Consider the following 14602-nt stretch of genomic DNA (forward strand, 5'->3'; position numbering starts at 1 on the left):
AATGGTTTCAGTCCAAACGTCTGTTAATAATTAAGATCAAAATTTCCTGAAAAAAGATTTAAAAATTCCTCACTTGAATTGAATCTGGATGAATAACAACATTCACTTTCAAATCATACAATGTAGCTTTAATTTTATACCTAGACAAGCAGCTCGCTTTCTGGCACAAAAAAGGAGAGCATCAGTCAAAACATCAACTCTATGATTAGGCCTCAATTTCTTGGTCATTCAGCCAAACCACCTCAAAAATGACCAAAGACATTCAAGCACCTCACCATCAGCAAGCCCGAAGCCAGGGACCCTCCGAGGACTCAATTTTATCTGAAAGATATTTAGTACAACAACCAACTGAGCTTCATACATGTATACTTAGGTTTAGCATATAGTTCAATAATACTTTAAAAACCAAAAAAGTGTCTGTCTCATGCCCTTCATCTCTGTAACAAAATAACTATAAAAATAACTATAAACCGTAGCAAAATAACCGTGTACTGTATAATAAGTTAAAATACATAAGTATGATGTTATCAAAGAGATAGTTGAGAACCACACTGGATATGCAAGTCTGGATAGCATAAAAGAATGTGCAAAACATGTCTGACAACAACAAAATAGTTATAATTGAGCATTTAAGCCGTAATTCTCAGCAAAAATCATGGTCCACAAACACCTTAGTACATGTAATTCACTAAAGAATGGAAACTACATGATGCGTGCATAGTTGAAATTTTCTCCACATTTTTGGTTCATTTGTCAAAAAGATAACAAGAAACCAGATGTGCTATTCAAATACATTTACATAACACATTGTGTATACAACTCATTGGCACTGCATTTGCTCACCTTTCACCATGCTTCATATTGATGCACCTCTTGGGGAATTCATGATGGCAAGCTCTACCAAATATGGCTGTCTCACTTAAAGCTAAATACCAAGACCTTGATCGAATGGCATTTCCAGCTAGGAACTCACCACATGTCCGTAGCAATGATAATTAAAACAAGCTAACTGGGTCAACGACTGCCAATTAAACTTGTAACTCCCAACAATAATGGTGATGACTATCTTCAAGTTGGATCGAGGAATTCATTAATTGACAAACTTTTCTGCAATGTGAACATCAGCCAAAGAAACATTAATTGAGAAGGATAGTAACAAGCATCAGACTTACTCCTCAGTTGTGCATCTAATTTACATTTTACTTAATGGCATGTTTTAAATTAAAAATTGACTTTCAATAACCATTTAAAAGTAATATAATGGGCAACCTAAAACCGGGAATCCAGAATCCAGAATCCAGAATCACAGGTCATTGTTTTACCAATACAGAGAGTAAAAACTATCCTAAATGTTCATAAAAGCTAACCTTAGGCCTTAAAACATTTGTTTTGGCCTAATTAGGCCTAAGGTTAGCTTTTATGAATGTTTAGGATAATTTCTACTCTCTGTATTGGTAAAACAATGACCTGTGATTCCGGATTCCGGGTTGTAGGGTTGCCCTAATATTATATAATAACACCTAAATCCTTTGATTTCTAGATTTTGCAACGACAATCAGGTTACATAATTTGCAAATTCCTATGATGATTCTCTACTTTTGATCAGACTTGAAGATTGTAAACTAATCAACTAATTCATCCAAACAATGTGGGAAGATTCATAATAAATAATTTTTGATCATTAGCAACTCTCGAGGATCTTGCTTTCCCAGCTTCATGTGCCTAAACTATGGAATGAGTTACAGTACCATCCAACATACGAATGGCTGGTAGTACAGCTGTAGTACTGTTGAGGGTTTTAAAAGGCTTTTGAAGAGCACGCAACTTTTTTAAGTTGGCTTTTTCTAGCTACTGTAAATATATTTCAATTTTAGTTTGTACAGATAATTACATGTACGCTTTTTAAAATGTTTATTGCATTTTACTCTATTGTTCTTATCTATGTAAATTTATTTTTATTAGTTATAGACAATTTAATGTAGTGCACAATTGAACATTCTTATGGAAACTGTGCAATAGGAGTAATAAACTATTCTTATCAGTAACAACGAGCTTCAGGCATCCACACCAACAGCCATTAATGCAATGCACATTTTAAAGTTATGTCACATACATGTAGGTAGTTGCAGATTATAATTCTTGCATGAAACCAAAACAGAGAGTGTGCAGTATGGACTGAAATACACCTTTAAACTTCTACAATTTTCTAAATATTGCCCCTAAAGAAGGCCAAAAGCTGAGAAATACCGGCTGTACAATATACAAGAAGTTACTGTTATGGTATATACATGTAAATGCATGTTCAATAAATTAACACTAAGTAAATCTGGCAATCATGCTCATGTCTTGATATTTACAAATTACCTGAATTTCTTTAAAACTGTCAATTATCACACTGGGTATAACTTGCGTTGATTCTACAGAAATTTAATAACAAAAGGTAAAAAAAAATAATGCACTTGAGTCAAGTATAAAAAAAGTGAGTTGACTTTACATTAGTTATCACAGAACTAAGCCAGCTCACTTACGATAATGATATTTATTATTCAAAGCACAAAATCAATTGACCCTGAATATTCAAATGGTGCTTTAGTTAATAAGAAAAATCCAGTAGGAGACTGACCCGCTAATAGAGCATATAGTTTGTAGTCCCTGGGTATTATCATTTAAAAATTAACTGACCAGTGGTACTGTAGGGCCAGTTAATAATTACATGAGTAGGACATTTCATTGTAAGAAATTATTGATTGATGGCTGTTTACATCAGTCACAAAGAAAACTCATCTTCAACTAAGTGAGAATGGACAATTACATGCAGGGGTTACTTACTATCAAGGGTTCATATTATTTTATTTCATTCAGATCACTACCACCCACTTTGAGTTGGTTCTCGTTGATTAAAAACTTCATGACCAGGTCTAGGAAGCTGACGATATTAACATGTATATTGGCATCTATCTTTTGCATGATTACGCCGGCATGAATATGTAAAGAATAACATCACTAACGGAAACAAGACTGTGAGCTCTTTACTACACAGTCTTTGCACTTTTTCAGCCACAACCAAAGATAGAGCTTAGCTTTCATGCCTGAGACCAATATTATTGTTGGATACAGTACTTCCACTATAGAAGACAGAACTGAGAACAAACAACAAGGAGATTACAGATGAATCAATAGAAGCAGCAGCCCAATAGGTAACTTGTGCATTTTGAAAGCATAGGTTGGACAATGCCTTCTTTAACTGGAGATCTCTGAAGTCGAGGAGAAAGGAGGATCAGAATGGCCTTTGAGAAACCTGGGACATACATGTGTGAGACCATAATAACAAATTTTCCTCCTACAACAAACGTATAGTGGAACAATACCCTGAGCTCCCCAACATGCATCTTCATTTCTGCACCCTTAATACACTATTAATCAGCACTTTCATTATTTTTGGCAATTTTAAAAGCAATAATAAATTACTTTACATTTAGAGCAGTCTGCAATACTCCGACCAGAATATTAAAGGACTTAACTGGTTCATACATTGTCTAAGTAAAGAAAGAAATATTAGTGTGCACAGCATATCAAAGAGGAAGCCTGAGTTTGTACATGTGTTCAAGCATATACGTACTACTTACGACGTATAATAATGCAATTTCTCACCTTTAAAATTTCGACATGATGGAATATATGAAGTGTCTTGTGTTTTTCTACTGCACAAGACTGCATAAGCTCATTGAGATTGAGGGACCACAATCAAGGCAGCGACAAGTAGCAGCACAAGCACAGAAAAAACGTGATTCCAAGAACGATCCTTCAATTTCGAGGGTGGTAAGTAGTGCGGTCTCCCGCACCTTTGACCGGCAGGTACAAAACGCAGGTCACAGGGCACAGGTCACAGGTCACAGGTCATTGTTTTACCTATAAAGAAAGTATCCTAAACATTCATAAAAGCTAACCTTAGGCCTAAAAATTTTTCCTTAGGCCTAAAATTAGCTTTTATTTTTGTTTAGGGTACTTTTCTTTAGGCCTAATTAGGCCTAAGGTTAGCTTTTATAAATGTTTAGGATACTTTCTGTATAGGTTAAATAATGACATGTGACCTTTGACCTGTGACCTGTGACCTGTGCCCTCCCCATATGTAAATCGGAGCAAAAAGAACCGTCACCTTGATCGTCAGCCGTTGCTGGGTGATCCTGAGTTTCACCGACCACTACACTGGTGCCTCCACAGGTGCCGCAAGAATCCCCTACAGCATCACAACTTATAGGCAATGTTGTCTTGGTATTACTACATCTTCTTTATGATACCTTACACTGACTTGAGCCTTGATTTCCCCTTAGTAGCGTGGAAGTGGAACAACATAAAGAATGGACTTCAAAAGAAATCCCAGCAAGTACGTCGCCGAACAAGTAAGGAAGAGATCGACATGTTGATCGAAATACTTAGCGGCCCATACACCCGCCGACGGCGAAAGTAGCTTATGCTTTACCCTAATCTATCTCACTTGAGCTTAAAAAATGAGCTTACCTTGCTATACAAGATTGCTATTTAACACAATCGAGGCAAAACAGAATGTACTCATGACAGCATTCCCAGAATTCTATACAAATGAGAAACAAGTGGTACTATAGTATACGATGATCGGCTTACAGCCGGTACGATGGGTATCATTTTTACGGCTGATAACCAGTACTCGCCATGTGAATCGAGAACCCTTCAGTTTGTGGTCAGCAGTCTCTTTCGCGGGCTTGTCATTCGAGTCTAACGATTTTCAGTTGCTTTACTCCTTATGCTGATCCAAAGCAAGGAATACGGATAATAACTCAACTTAAGAAGGTAAGCCTTAACTAAAAGCAGGTAATATTTGATTTTATGTCTGATTGTCGCATAAAATTACGATTTAGCATTCGACTTTTTGGAATCTTCATCAACAATTTGTCAGGCAAGGACATTCGATTCGCCTACACTGAAGTCGATTTACCAACACACGTAAAGTCGATTCGCCTACATAAGTAACGTCGATTCGCCTACACACTGACAAATGAATAAATAAATAACCGATGCAAGTGTTGCCTGATTGTTTGCCCGCGAGGCAAATCAATAACCGATACAAGCCTTGTTGGATTGTTTACCGGCGAGGGAAAATTTTGGTAGGGGAGCTGCGAGGAGAATGGTGAGGAGACCCGTTTTTGTGTTCGAAAATCAAGAAGAAAATGCTTACCTTATGCCTTCTTCAATTCTTGAAATAATCAAAAGCTTATAAATTTGTAACAATCATGTAATTTCTATCAATACAGCTTGCGAATCCTTTTTGTTCTGTCTATTCACTTATTTGTTTACTATTTATTTAAGTTTTATTTTAGTTGCTGCTGTTGCTCTGTAAACTTTGTTAATAATGTCAATTTGTAAACACCAAAATTTATTTGCATTTAGCGTGTGCTTTACAGATTCTGTTGGTGATGCTATTAAGCACGGCCTAGGGTTGTAGCAAATACTATCGATCATTTGACCAAAAATTTGTGACTGGTTCTTTCAATGGAAATGAAATGTTTTCTAAGGAACCCCGTGTTAGAATTTCGTGAAAATTTGACGAAACAGTAGTTCTCTAAAAGCGTAACTCGCCTACAAACAAGAACTGAACATTCTTAGCGCACTAAAACAATATATAATCAAACTCCATTGCGTAATTGTGGCGCACGGCTAATTTGCAAATTGAAAAAGTACCCATACCTGTTTGTCCCTGTTTGTTCATTGTCTATCTCAAATGACGCCGGAATGTCGAAGGCGTCCATATCGTCATAGCTGAGTCTTGTACTTTCAGCAATTGGGGTTGAACTGGCGCTGCAAGACAGGCATCGCCAAATAACCTCTAGACCTGATCTCACTACCTCTCTTTACTGTTCCCTTGTAATGCCAGTCTAGAATCGCCGATGTTGCCATCTGTCGCAACCATCACATAGGAGTGCTTCTTGTCTTGAGGTTACTTCTTCAGCGCAAAATAAACAATAATAGCTGTTCATATCCAATAAGAGCCGTCGCGATCAAGACTATTCTGAGAAGGTTAGTGGAATGGATTGAACAAAAATCACAGCGCTTTTATACCGCAACGCCCGATCAAGACGGATCGAAATCGCAGCTTCGTGTTTGGAAGATATTGTTGGTGTTAACTTTAATTAAAGTCTTGAAACAATGTCCTATTGAAAGTGAAAAAATCTCACCTCCTTCGGTAAGTGCTGTGCAAGCGACCATAAAGTCTCGAAACAATGTCCTATTGAAATGAAAAAAATCTCACCTGCTTCGGTAAGTGCTGCGCAAGCATTTGTAATGAGCGCTTACTGTGTTTATCCGAGTAAATGTAATCAGTAATCACAGTATGTTTGGTTAAGTGAAGTGTAGTCACTTAATATTTTGATAGCTGTGCAAGTGCTTACTGTCAGAGGCTTTTGTCCCTATCACTGTCCACTCCGGAGTTGAACATGAATGTTTTGTGTTACACGTGAGCTTTTATCAATGAGTTCGCAAAACAATATGTAGGTGAATCGACTTTACTAGTGTAGGCGAATCCACTTTAAGTGTGTAGGGGAATCGACGCTGTAGGCGAAACGACCGGTTTCCACTCGAGATAGTTATGCGTCATATGGTGTTTCTTGTTTGATCTCATCGATTTGCATCGAATTCATGCTTGTTATCTATATTTATTTATTTTGTTGCGCTTCAAATAGTTTTTAACTGTAACTGTCGCCGCGATTGCTTAGGGTGAAAGTGTGAGGCAAGCGCTTGCTGTTGTGGTGGATCCTTTGGGAAAGTCTGTTTTGTTGGTAGTGCTCTTTTAACCTTCGGCACCATGAATAGCTTAAACCATAGAGTTGTGAAAACATACCTTTGCAGATCAGAAGGTTCTGGTATAGAAAGCTCTATCTAACATGTAACCACAAGTGGCCCTGTATTCTATTGTTTAGCCCCACCTTCCACACCAAGAGAGCACCCGCATCCATATCGTATAAACCTTTCTACATTGGCCATTACGTCTTCATTTTCGAGCACATCTTGATCGCATTCCACCATGATAACAGTATGAGTTGAACTGGCCCGGGTTGCTCGAAGCATGGTTAGCACTAACCAGTGTTAAATACCATGGAAACCTATAGGATTTGATACCTCTTTAACCAACGGTTAGCACTAACCAGGCTTCGAGCAACAGGCCCCAGATTGTTGCGTTACCTCTCACGTGATTTTTCTCTTTTGTGCTATGCAAATTTAGCAAGGAATGTGGGAACCCATGCATTAATAATGCAAATGTAATATTTTGATCCTTGCGTTTTTCCCAAGTGATCTCTCCAGAGATGGTGAAAAGAAATTAATTATAATCTTTTTTGCAGATGAAAAATTAATATTTCTCACTGTTACAGTGAAGCCCTTGGTTCATTTGCACACCACTTTGCAATTTTTTTGACGCAATGTTGGTGTTTTGATTGGCAGTTTGCTCCGAGGAAACTTGAATACTCCGGATATTTTGTGGACTTACTTTTCACATGACTAGTGTTGTTGGTGACGTCATCCTCGGAAGTAAGCAGGAAATTCGGAGGTTTCCGAGCGGCCCCCCTCCCTCTGTTCCTTAGGAGGCTGGTCCAGATGGGGGACAAGTTGTAGTGGCCTCGGTCCTTGTTGAGTGAAGGGCATAGAGTCTGAATGTGGATGGCTTCTTTCACACCTCTTTCAAACCACCTCGGTTCAACCTCCAAAATCTCTGCGTTAGCAATATCGATGGAATGTCCCGGTTCAGTAGTGTGTACGTGACTGGACACCTCAGACGTAGAGGAGCTGGGCATCTGTGCTCCATGAATCGGGCCTTGAACGACCGTTCTGTCTCTCCTACATAAGATGGTGGACAATCCTCACATGGAATGTGGTAAACTGGACCCGTGACTTGGAGTTTGTCCAGTTTCTCCTTAAGACTGACCAGTAGTTGCCGTAAGGTATTAGATGGTTTGAAGTAGGCTGGGATATTGTAGCCTTTCAGGATTCTTCTCTGTTCTTCAGAGAACCCACGGATATACGGCATGAAGACCGGGTATTTCTTCTTGCTGGTGCCAGATGATGGTAGTGTCGCGGCTTGACTTGAAGGCTGTTGTTCCTCAGCGGGCTGTTTAGGGTCTTTCAGAAGCCAAGAGGGGTAACCATTGTAGCTCAGAGCAGTCCTAACATCATCAATCTCCCCCTCTCTGTCCTTGGGGTCACTTAAGATGGATTCCGTGCGATGGGCCAGGGTCCTAACCACTCCCCTCTTATGTTCCAAGGGGTGGTTACTCTCAAAGTTGAGGTACTGGTCTGTGTGCGTGGCCTTTCTGTAGACTCTCATCTTTATGGTACCATCCTCATTGATCACGGACCACGTGTCCAGGAACACAAGGGCTCTCTCTGTGTTGTTGTCTTCGGAGTGGGTCTCAACTTCTCCCTCGGTGGTCCACTTGATGTCATCGTCTATGCTGTTGAGATGGTCTGTGAACTCTTAGGCGTGGGCCTTCTTTAGTTTCGTATGGATGTCGTCAATGTACCGCCACCACCAGGTAGGGGGTGCGCGGCCGTCGTTATGGCCTTCTGTTCAAAGTCCTCCATGTACAGATTACACACAATGGGGGGAACCCATTGCAGCTCCATGGATCTGTTGGTAGAACTGACCTTGGTACAGGAAGCATGTACAGTTCAAACACAAACCGAGTAGAGTCACAACATCCTTGGGGGCCATAGGGGTCCTATCCTTCAAGGTGTCGTCCTCCTCGAGCTTCTTGTGGATCAGTACAGGGGCTTTGTCAACGGGAACGCTGGTGAAAAGGACTGAGACATCATGAGACCTGAGTTCTTCGTCTGGGGCGACGTGTCAGGTCTTATGATGTCTGAGTCCTTTTCACCAGCGTTCCCGTTGACAAAGCTCCTGTACTGATCCACAAGAAGCTCGAGGAGGACGACACCTTGAAGGATAGGACCCCTATGGCCCCCAAGGATGTTGTGACTCTACTCGGTTTGTGTTTGAACTGTACATACTTCCTGTACCAAGGTCAGTTCTACCAACAGATCCATGGAGCTACAATGGGGTCCCCAGTTTCCCCCATTGTGTGTAATCTGTACATGGAGGACTTTGAACAGAAGGCCATAACGACGGCCGCGCACCCCCTACCTGGTGGCGGCGGTACATTGACGACACCCATACGAAACTAAAGAAGGCCTATGCCCAAGAGTTCACAGACCATCTCAACAGCATAGATGATGAGATCAAGTGGACCACCGAGGGAGAAGTTGAGACCCACTCAGAACACAACAACACAGAGAGAGCCCTTGGGTTTCCTGGACATGTGGTCCGTGATCAATGGGGATTGTACCATAAAGATGAGAGTCTACAGAAAGGCCACGCACACAGACCAGTACCTCAACTTTGAGAGTAACCACCCCTTGGAACATAAGAGGGGAGTCTTATGTTCCAAGGGGTGGTTACTCTCAAAGTTGAGGTACTGGTCTGTGTGCGTGGCCTTTCTGTAGACTCTGATCTTTATAGTACCATCCTCATTGATCACGGACCACGTGTCCAGGAACACAAGGGCTCTCTCTGTGTTGTTGTCTTCGGAGTTGGTCTCAACTTCTCCCTCGGTGGTCCACTTGATGTCATCGTCTATGCTGTTGAGATGGTCTGTGAACTCTTGGGCGTGGGCCTTCTTTAGTTTCGTATGGGTGTCGTCAATGTACCGCCACCACCAGGGAGGGGGTGCGCGGCCGTCGTTATGGCCTTCTGTTCAAAGTCCTCCATGTACAGATTACACACAATGGGGGGAACCCATTGCAGCTCCATGGATCTGTTGGTAGAACTGACCTTGGTACAGGAAGTATGTACAGTTCAAACACAAACCGAGTAGAGTCACAACATTCTTGGGGGCCATACGCGTCCTATCCTTCAAGGTGTCGTCCTCCTCGAGCTTCTTGTGGATCAGTACAGGGGCTTTGTCAACGGGAACGCTGGTGAAAAGGACCGAGACATCATGAGACCTGAGTTCTTCGTCTGGGGCGACGTGTCAGGTCTTATGATGTCTCAGTCCTTTTCACCAGCGTTCCCGTTGACAAAGCCCGTGTACTGATCCACAAGAAGCTCGAGGAGGACGACACCTTGAAGGATAGGACCCCTATGGCCCCCAAGGATGTTGTGACTCTACTCGGTTTGTGTTTGAACTGTACATACTTCCTCTACCAAGGTCAGTTCTACCAACAGATCCATGGAGCTACAATGTGGTCCCCAGTTTCCCCCATTGTGTGTAATCTGTACATGGAGGACTTTGAACAGAAGGCCATAACGACGGCCGCGCACCCCCTACCTGGTGGCGGCGGTACATTGACGACACCCATACGAAACTGAAGAAGGCCTATGCCCAAGAGTTCACAGACCATCTCAACAGCATAGATGATGACATCAAGTGGACCACCGAGGAAGAAGTTGAGACCCACTCAGAACACAACAACACAGAGAGAGCCCTTGGGTTTCCTGGACATGTGGTCCGTGATCAATGGGGATTGTACCATAAAGATGAGAGTCTACAGAAAGGCCACGCACACAGACCAGTACCTCAACTTTGAGAGTAACCACCCCTTGGAACATAAGAGGGGAGTCTTATGTTCCAAGGGGTGGTTACTCTCAAAGTTGAGGTACTGGTCTGTGTGCGTGGCCTTTCTGTAGACTCTCATCTTTATAGTAACATCCTCATTGATCACGGACCACGTGTCCAGGAACACAAGGGCTCTCTCTGTGTTGTTGTCTTCGGAGTGGGTCTCAACTTCTCCCTCGGTGGTCCACTTGATGTCATCGTCTATGCTGTTGAGATGGTCTGTGAACTCTTAGGCGTGGGCCTTCTTTAGTTTCGTATGGGTGTCGTCAATGTACCGCCACCACCAGGTAGGGGGTGCGTGGCCGTCGTTATGGCCTTCTGTTCAAAGTCCTCCATGTACAGATTACACACAATGGGGGGAACCCATTGCAGCTCCATGGATCTGTTGGTAGAACTGACCTTGGTACAGGAAGCATGTACAGTTTAAACACAAACCGAGTAGAGTCACAACATCCTTGGGGGCCATAGGGGTCCTATCCTTCAAGGTGTCGTCCTCCTCGAGCTTCTTGTGGATCAGTACAGGGGCTTTGTCAACGGGAACGCTGGTGAAAAGGACTGAGACATCATGAGACCTGAGTTCTTCGTCTGGGGCGACGTGTCAGGTCTTATGATGTCTGAGTCCTTTTCACCAGCGTTCCCGTTGACAAAGCTCCTGTACTGATCCACAAGAAGCTCGAGGAGGACGACACCTTGAAGGATAGGACCCCTATGGCCCCCAAGGATGTTGTGACTCTACTCGGTTTGTGTTTGAACTGTACATACTTCCTGTACCAAGGTCAGTTCTACCAACAGATCCATGGAGCTACAATGGGGTCCCCAGTTTCCCCCATTGTGTGTAATCTGTACATGGAGGACTTTGAACAGAAGGCCATAACGACGGCCGCGCACCCCCTACCTGGTGGCGGCGGTACATTGACGACACCCATACGAAACTAAAGAAGGCCTATGCCCAAGAGTTCACAGACCATCTCAACAGCATAGATGATGAGATCAAGTGGACCACCGAGGGAGAAGTTGAGACCCACTCAGAACACAACAACACAGAGAGAGCCCTTGGGTTTCCTGGACATGTGGTCTGTGATCAATGGGGATTGTACCATGAAGATGAGAGTCTACAGAAAGGCCACGCACACAGACCAGTACCTCAACTTTGAGAGTAACCACCCCTTGGAACATAAGAGGGGAGTCTTATGTTCCAAGGGGTGGTTACTCTCAAAGTTGAGGTACTGGTCTGTGTGCGTGGCCTTTCTGTAGACTCTCATCTATATAGTACCATTCTCATTGATCACGGACCACGTCTCCAGGAACACAAGGGCTCTCTCTGTGTTATTGTCTTCGGAGTGGGTCTCAACTTCTCCCTCGGTGGTCCACTTGATGTGATCATCTATGGTGTTGAGATGGTCTGTGAACTCTTGGGCGTAGGACTTCTTTAGTTTCGTATGGGTGTCGTCAATGTACCGCCACCACCAGGTAGGGGGTGCGTGGCCGTCGTTATGGCCTTCTGTTCAAAGTCCTCCATGTACAGATTACACACAATGGGGGGAACCCATTGCAGCTCCATGGATCTGTTGGTAGAACTGACCTTGGTACAGGAAGTATGTACAGTTCAAACACAAACCGAGTAGAGTCACAACATCCTTGGGGGCGATAGGGGTCCTATCCTTCAAGGTGTCGTCCTCCTCGAGCTTCTTGTGGATCAGTACAGGGGCTTTGTCAACGGGAACGCTGGTGAAAAGGACTGAGACATCATGAGACCTGAGTTCTTCGTCTGGGGCGACGTGTCAGGTCTTATGATGTCTGAGTCCTTTTCACCAGCGTTCCCGTTGACAAAGCCCCTGTACTGATCCACAAGAAGCTCGAGGAGGGCGACACCTTGAAGGATAGGACCCCTATGGCCCCCAAGGATGTTGTGACTCTACTCGGTTTGTGTTTGAACTGTACATACTTCCTGTACCAAGGTCAGTTCTACCAACAGATCCATGGAGCTACAATGGGGTCCCCAGTTTCCCCCATTGTGTGTAATCTGTACATGGAGGACTTTGAACAGAAGGCCATAATGATGGCCGCACACCCCCTACCTGGTGGCGGCAGTACATTGATGACACCCATATGAAACTAAAGAAGGCCTACGCCCAAGAGTTCACAGACCATCTCAACAGCATAGATGATGAGATCAAGTGGACCACCGAGGGAGAAGTTGAGACCCACTCAGAACACAACAACACAGAGAGAGCCCTTGGGTCTCCTGGACATGTGGTCCGTGATCAATGGGGATGGTACCATAAAGATGAGAGTCTACAGAAAGGCCACGCACACAGACCAGTACCTCAACTTTGAGAGTAACCACCCCTTGGAACATAGAGGGGAGTGGTTAGGACCTTGGCGCATCGCACGGAATCCATCTTCAGTGACTCCAAGGACAGAGAGGGGGAGATTGATCATGTTAGGACTGCTCTGAGCTAGAATGGTTACCCTAGTTGGCTCTGAAAGACCCTAAACAGCCCGATGAGGAACAACAGCCTTCAAGTCAAGCCACCACACTACCATCATCTGGCACCAGCAAGAAGAAATAACCGGCCGTATATCCATGGGTTGTCTGAAGAACTGGGAAGAATCCTGAAAGGCTACAACATCCCAGCCTATTTCAAACCATCTAATACCTTACGGCAACTACTGGTCAGGCTTAAGGACAAACTGGACAAACTCCAAGTACAAACTCTAAGTCACAGGTCCAGTTTACCATATTCCATGTGAGGAGTGTCCGGCATCTTACGTAGGAGAAACAGAACGGTCGTTCAAGGCCCGATTCATGGAGCACAGATCCCCCAACACCTCTATTTCCAAGGTCTCCAGGCACATACACACTACTGAACCGGGACATTCCATCGATATTGCTAACGCCGAGATTTTGGAGGTTGAACCTAGGTGGTTTGAAAGAGGTGTGAAGGAAGCGATCCACATTCCGACTCTATGCACTTCACTCAACAAGGATGAAGTCCGCTACTACTTGTCTCCCATCTGGACCAACCTCCCCAGGAAGAGAGGGAGGGGGCCGCTCGGAAACCTTCAAATTTCCCGCCTACTTCCGAGGATGACGTCACCAACAACACCAGTCATGTGGAGCTCAGGAGAGCTCGAAAGCTTATCAAAAGTAAGTCCACAAAATATCCGGAGTATTCAAGTTTATGCTTCGCCTGCTATCATATTCCCAGATAGATGAATCTTCACAGTACTATGCATGTTGTAAAACTTTTTATGAACTTGACGTTTCGTATGCCCCAACATAAATCTTCAGAAGTAACGGTTACATAAAAGCAATTGAATTTAGGCATGAAGACTAATACCAAATAAGGAAAGTAAGGACAATGAAAATAAACAGACCTAGTTAAATGGAGCGTGTAAGGTCTCCACCGGGAATGGGAATCGTATGACTTGCAAAAGGCATGAAATTTGTTATGTTGTTTTTTGGTCTTTTTTCGAAAACAGTAAAAGTAACAAGTGATGTTAGAAGGGTTAGATGACTGAAAGATTTAGTACTGTGATTGAACTATCCCTGTATTGAAAATATGCTATCGTTTTCATTTGGTCTTGTTTACTCAATTTCCTGCAAGAAATATTACTTACAGTGAGTGCTTGAAATTCAGAAACATACACGTAACAAATACCATGGTGAAATGGTGGCTTGTTGCAAATAGAAGTTTTCTAATAAGTTGACTTTGTTAATATTTGCGAGGCGTTCCTGACAGAATAAATTCTTACAGGGACAGGTGAAGCTTTTTATTTATGAATGTGAACAAAAATCCGATGTCTTGCAATCATTTTGACACTGATGTATCCTTTGTTTCGCGAGTAAACATACAAGTCAACTTAACTCATAGACACTCTTATTCTTCGGCCATTTCAACTTGAGTAAAAATAACAATCAAACTGCGGGTATAAGCATAACGAGATAACGCATGTTGTAA

At 42.9% G+C, this 14602-nt stretch overlaps 1 protein-coding gene across 1 annotated transcript in view; it reads right to left on the reverse strand.

Annotated features, from left to right (window-relative positions):
- The window catches only part of LOC138037014 (uncharacterized), an 11966-nt gene extending 4910 nt beyond the window's left edge, over positions 1 to 7056 (reverse strand). The window contains exons 1-4 of the mRNA XM_068883028.1: positions 6957 to 7056; positions 2365 to 2417; positions 974 to 1066; positions 276 to 321 (exon numbers count right to left, since the gene is read on the reverse strand). Coding sequence (XP_068739129.1) covers positions 276 to 321; positions 974 to 1066; positions 2365 to 2417; positions 6957 to 7056 — 292 coding nt within the window. The remainder of the gene's footprint in view (positions 1 to 275; positions 322 to 973; positions 1067 to 2364; positions 2418 to 6956) is intronic.
- Between the last annotated feature and the right edge of the window lie 7546 nt (positions 7057 to 14602).

Source organism: Montipora capricornis, chromosome 2 (assembly GCF_036669925.1).
Source record: "Montipora capricornis isolate CH-2021 chromosome 2, ASM3666992v2, whole genome shotgun sequence".
NCBI classification, from domain to species: domain Eukaryota; kingdom Metazoa; phylum Cnidaria; class Anthozoa; order Scleractinia; family Acroporidae; genus Montipora; species Montipora capricornis.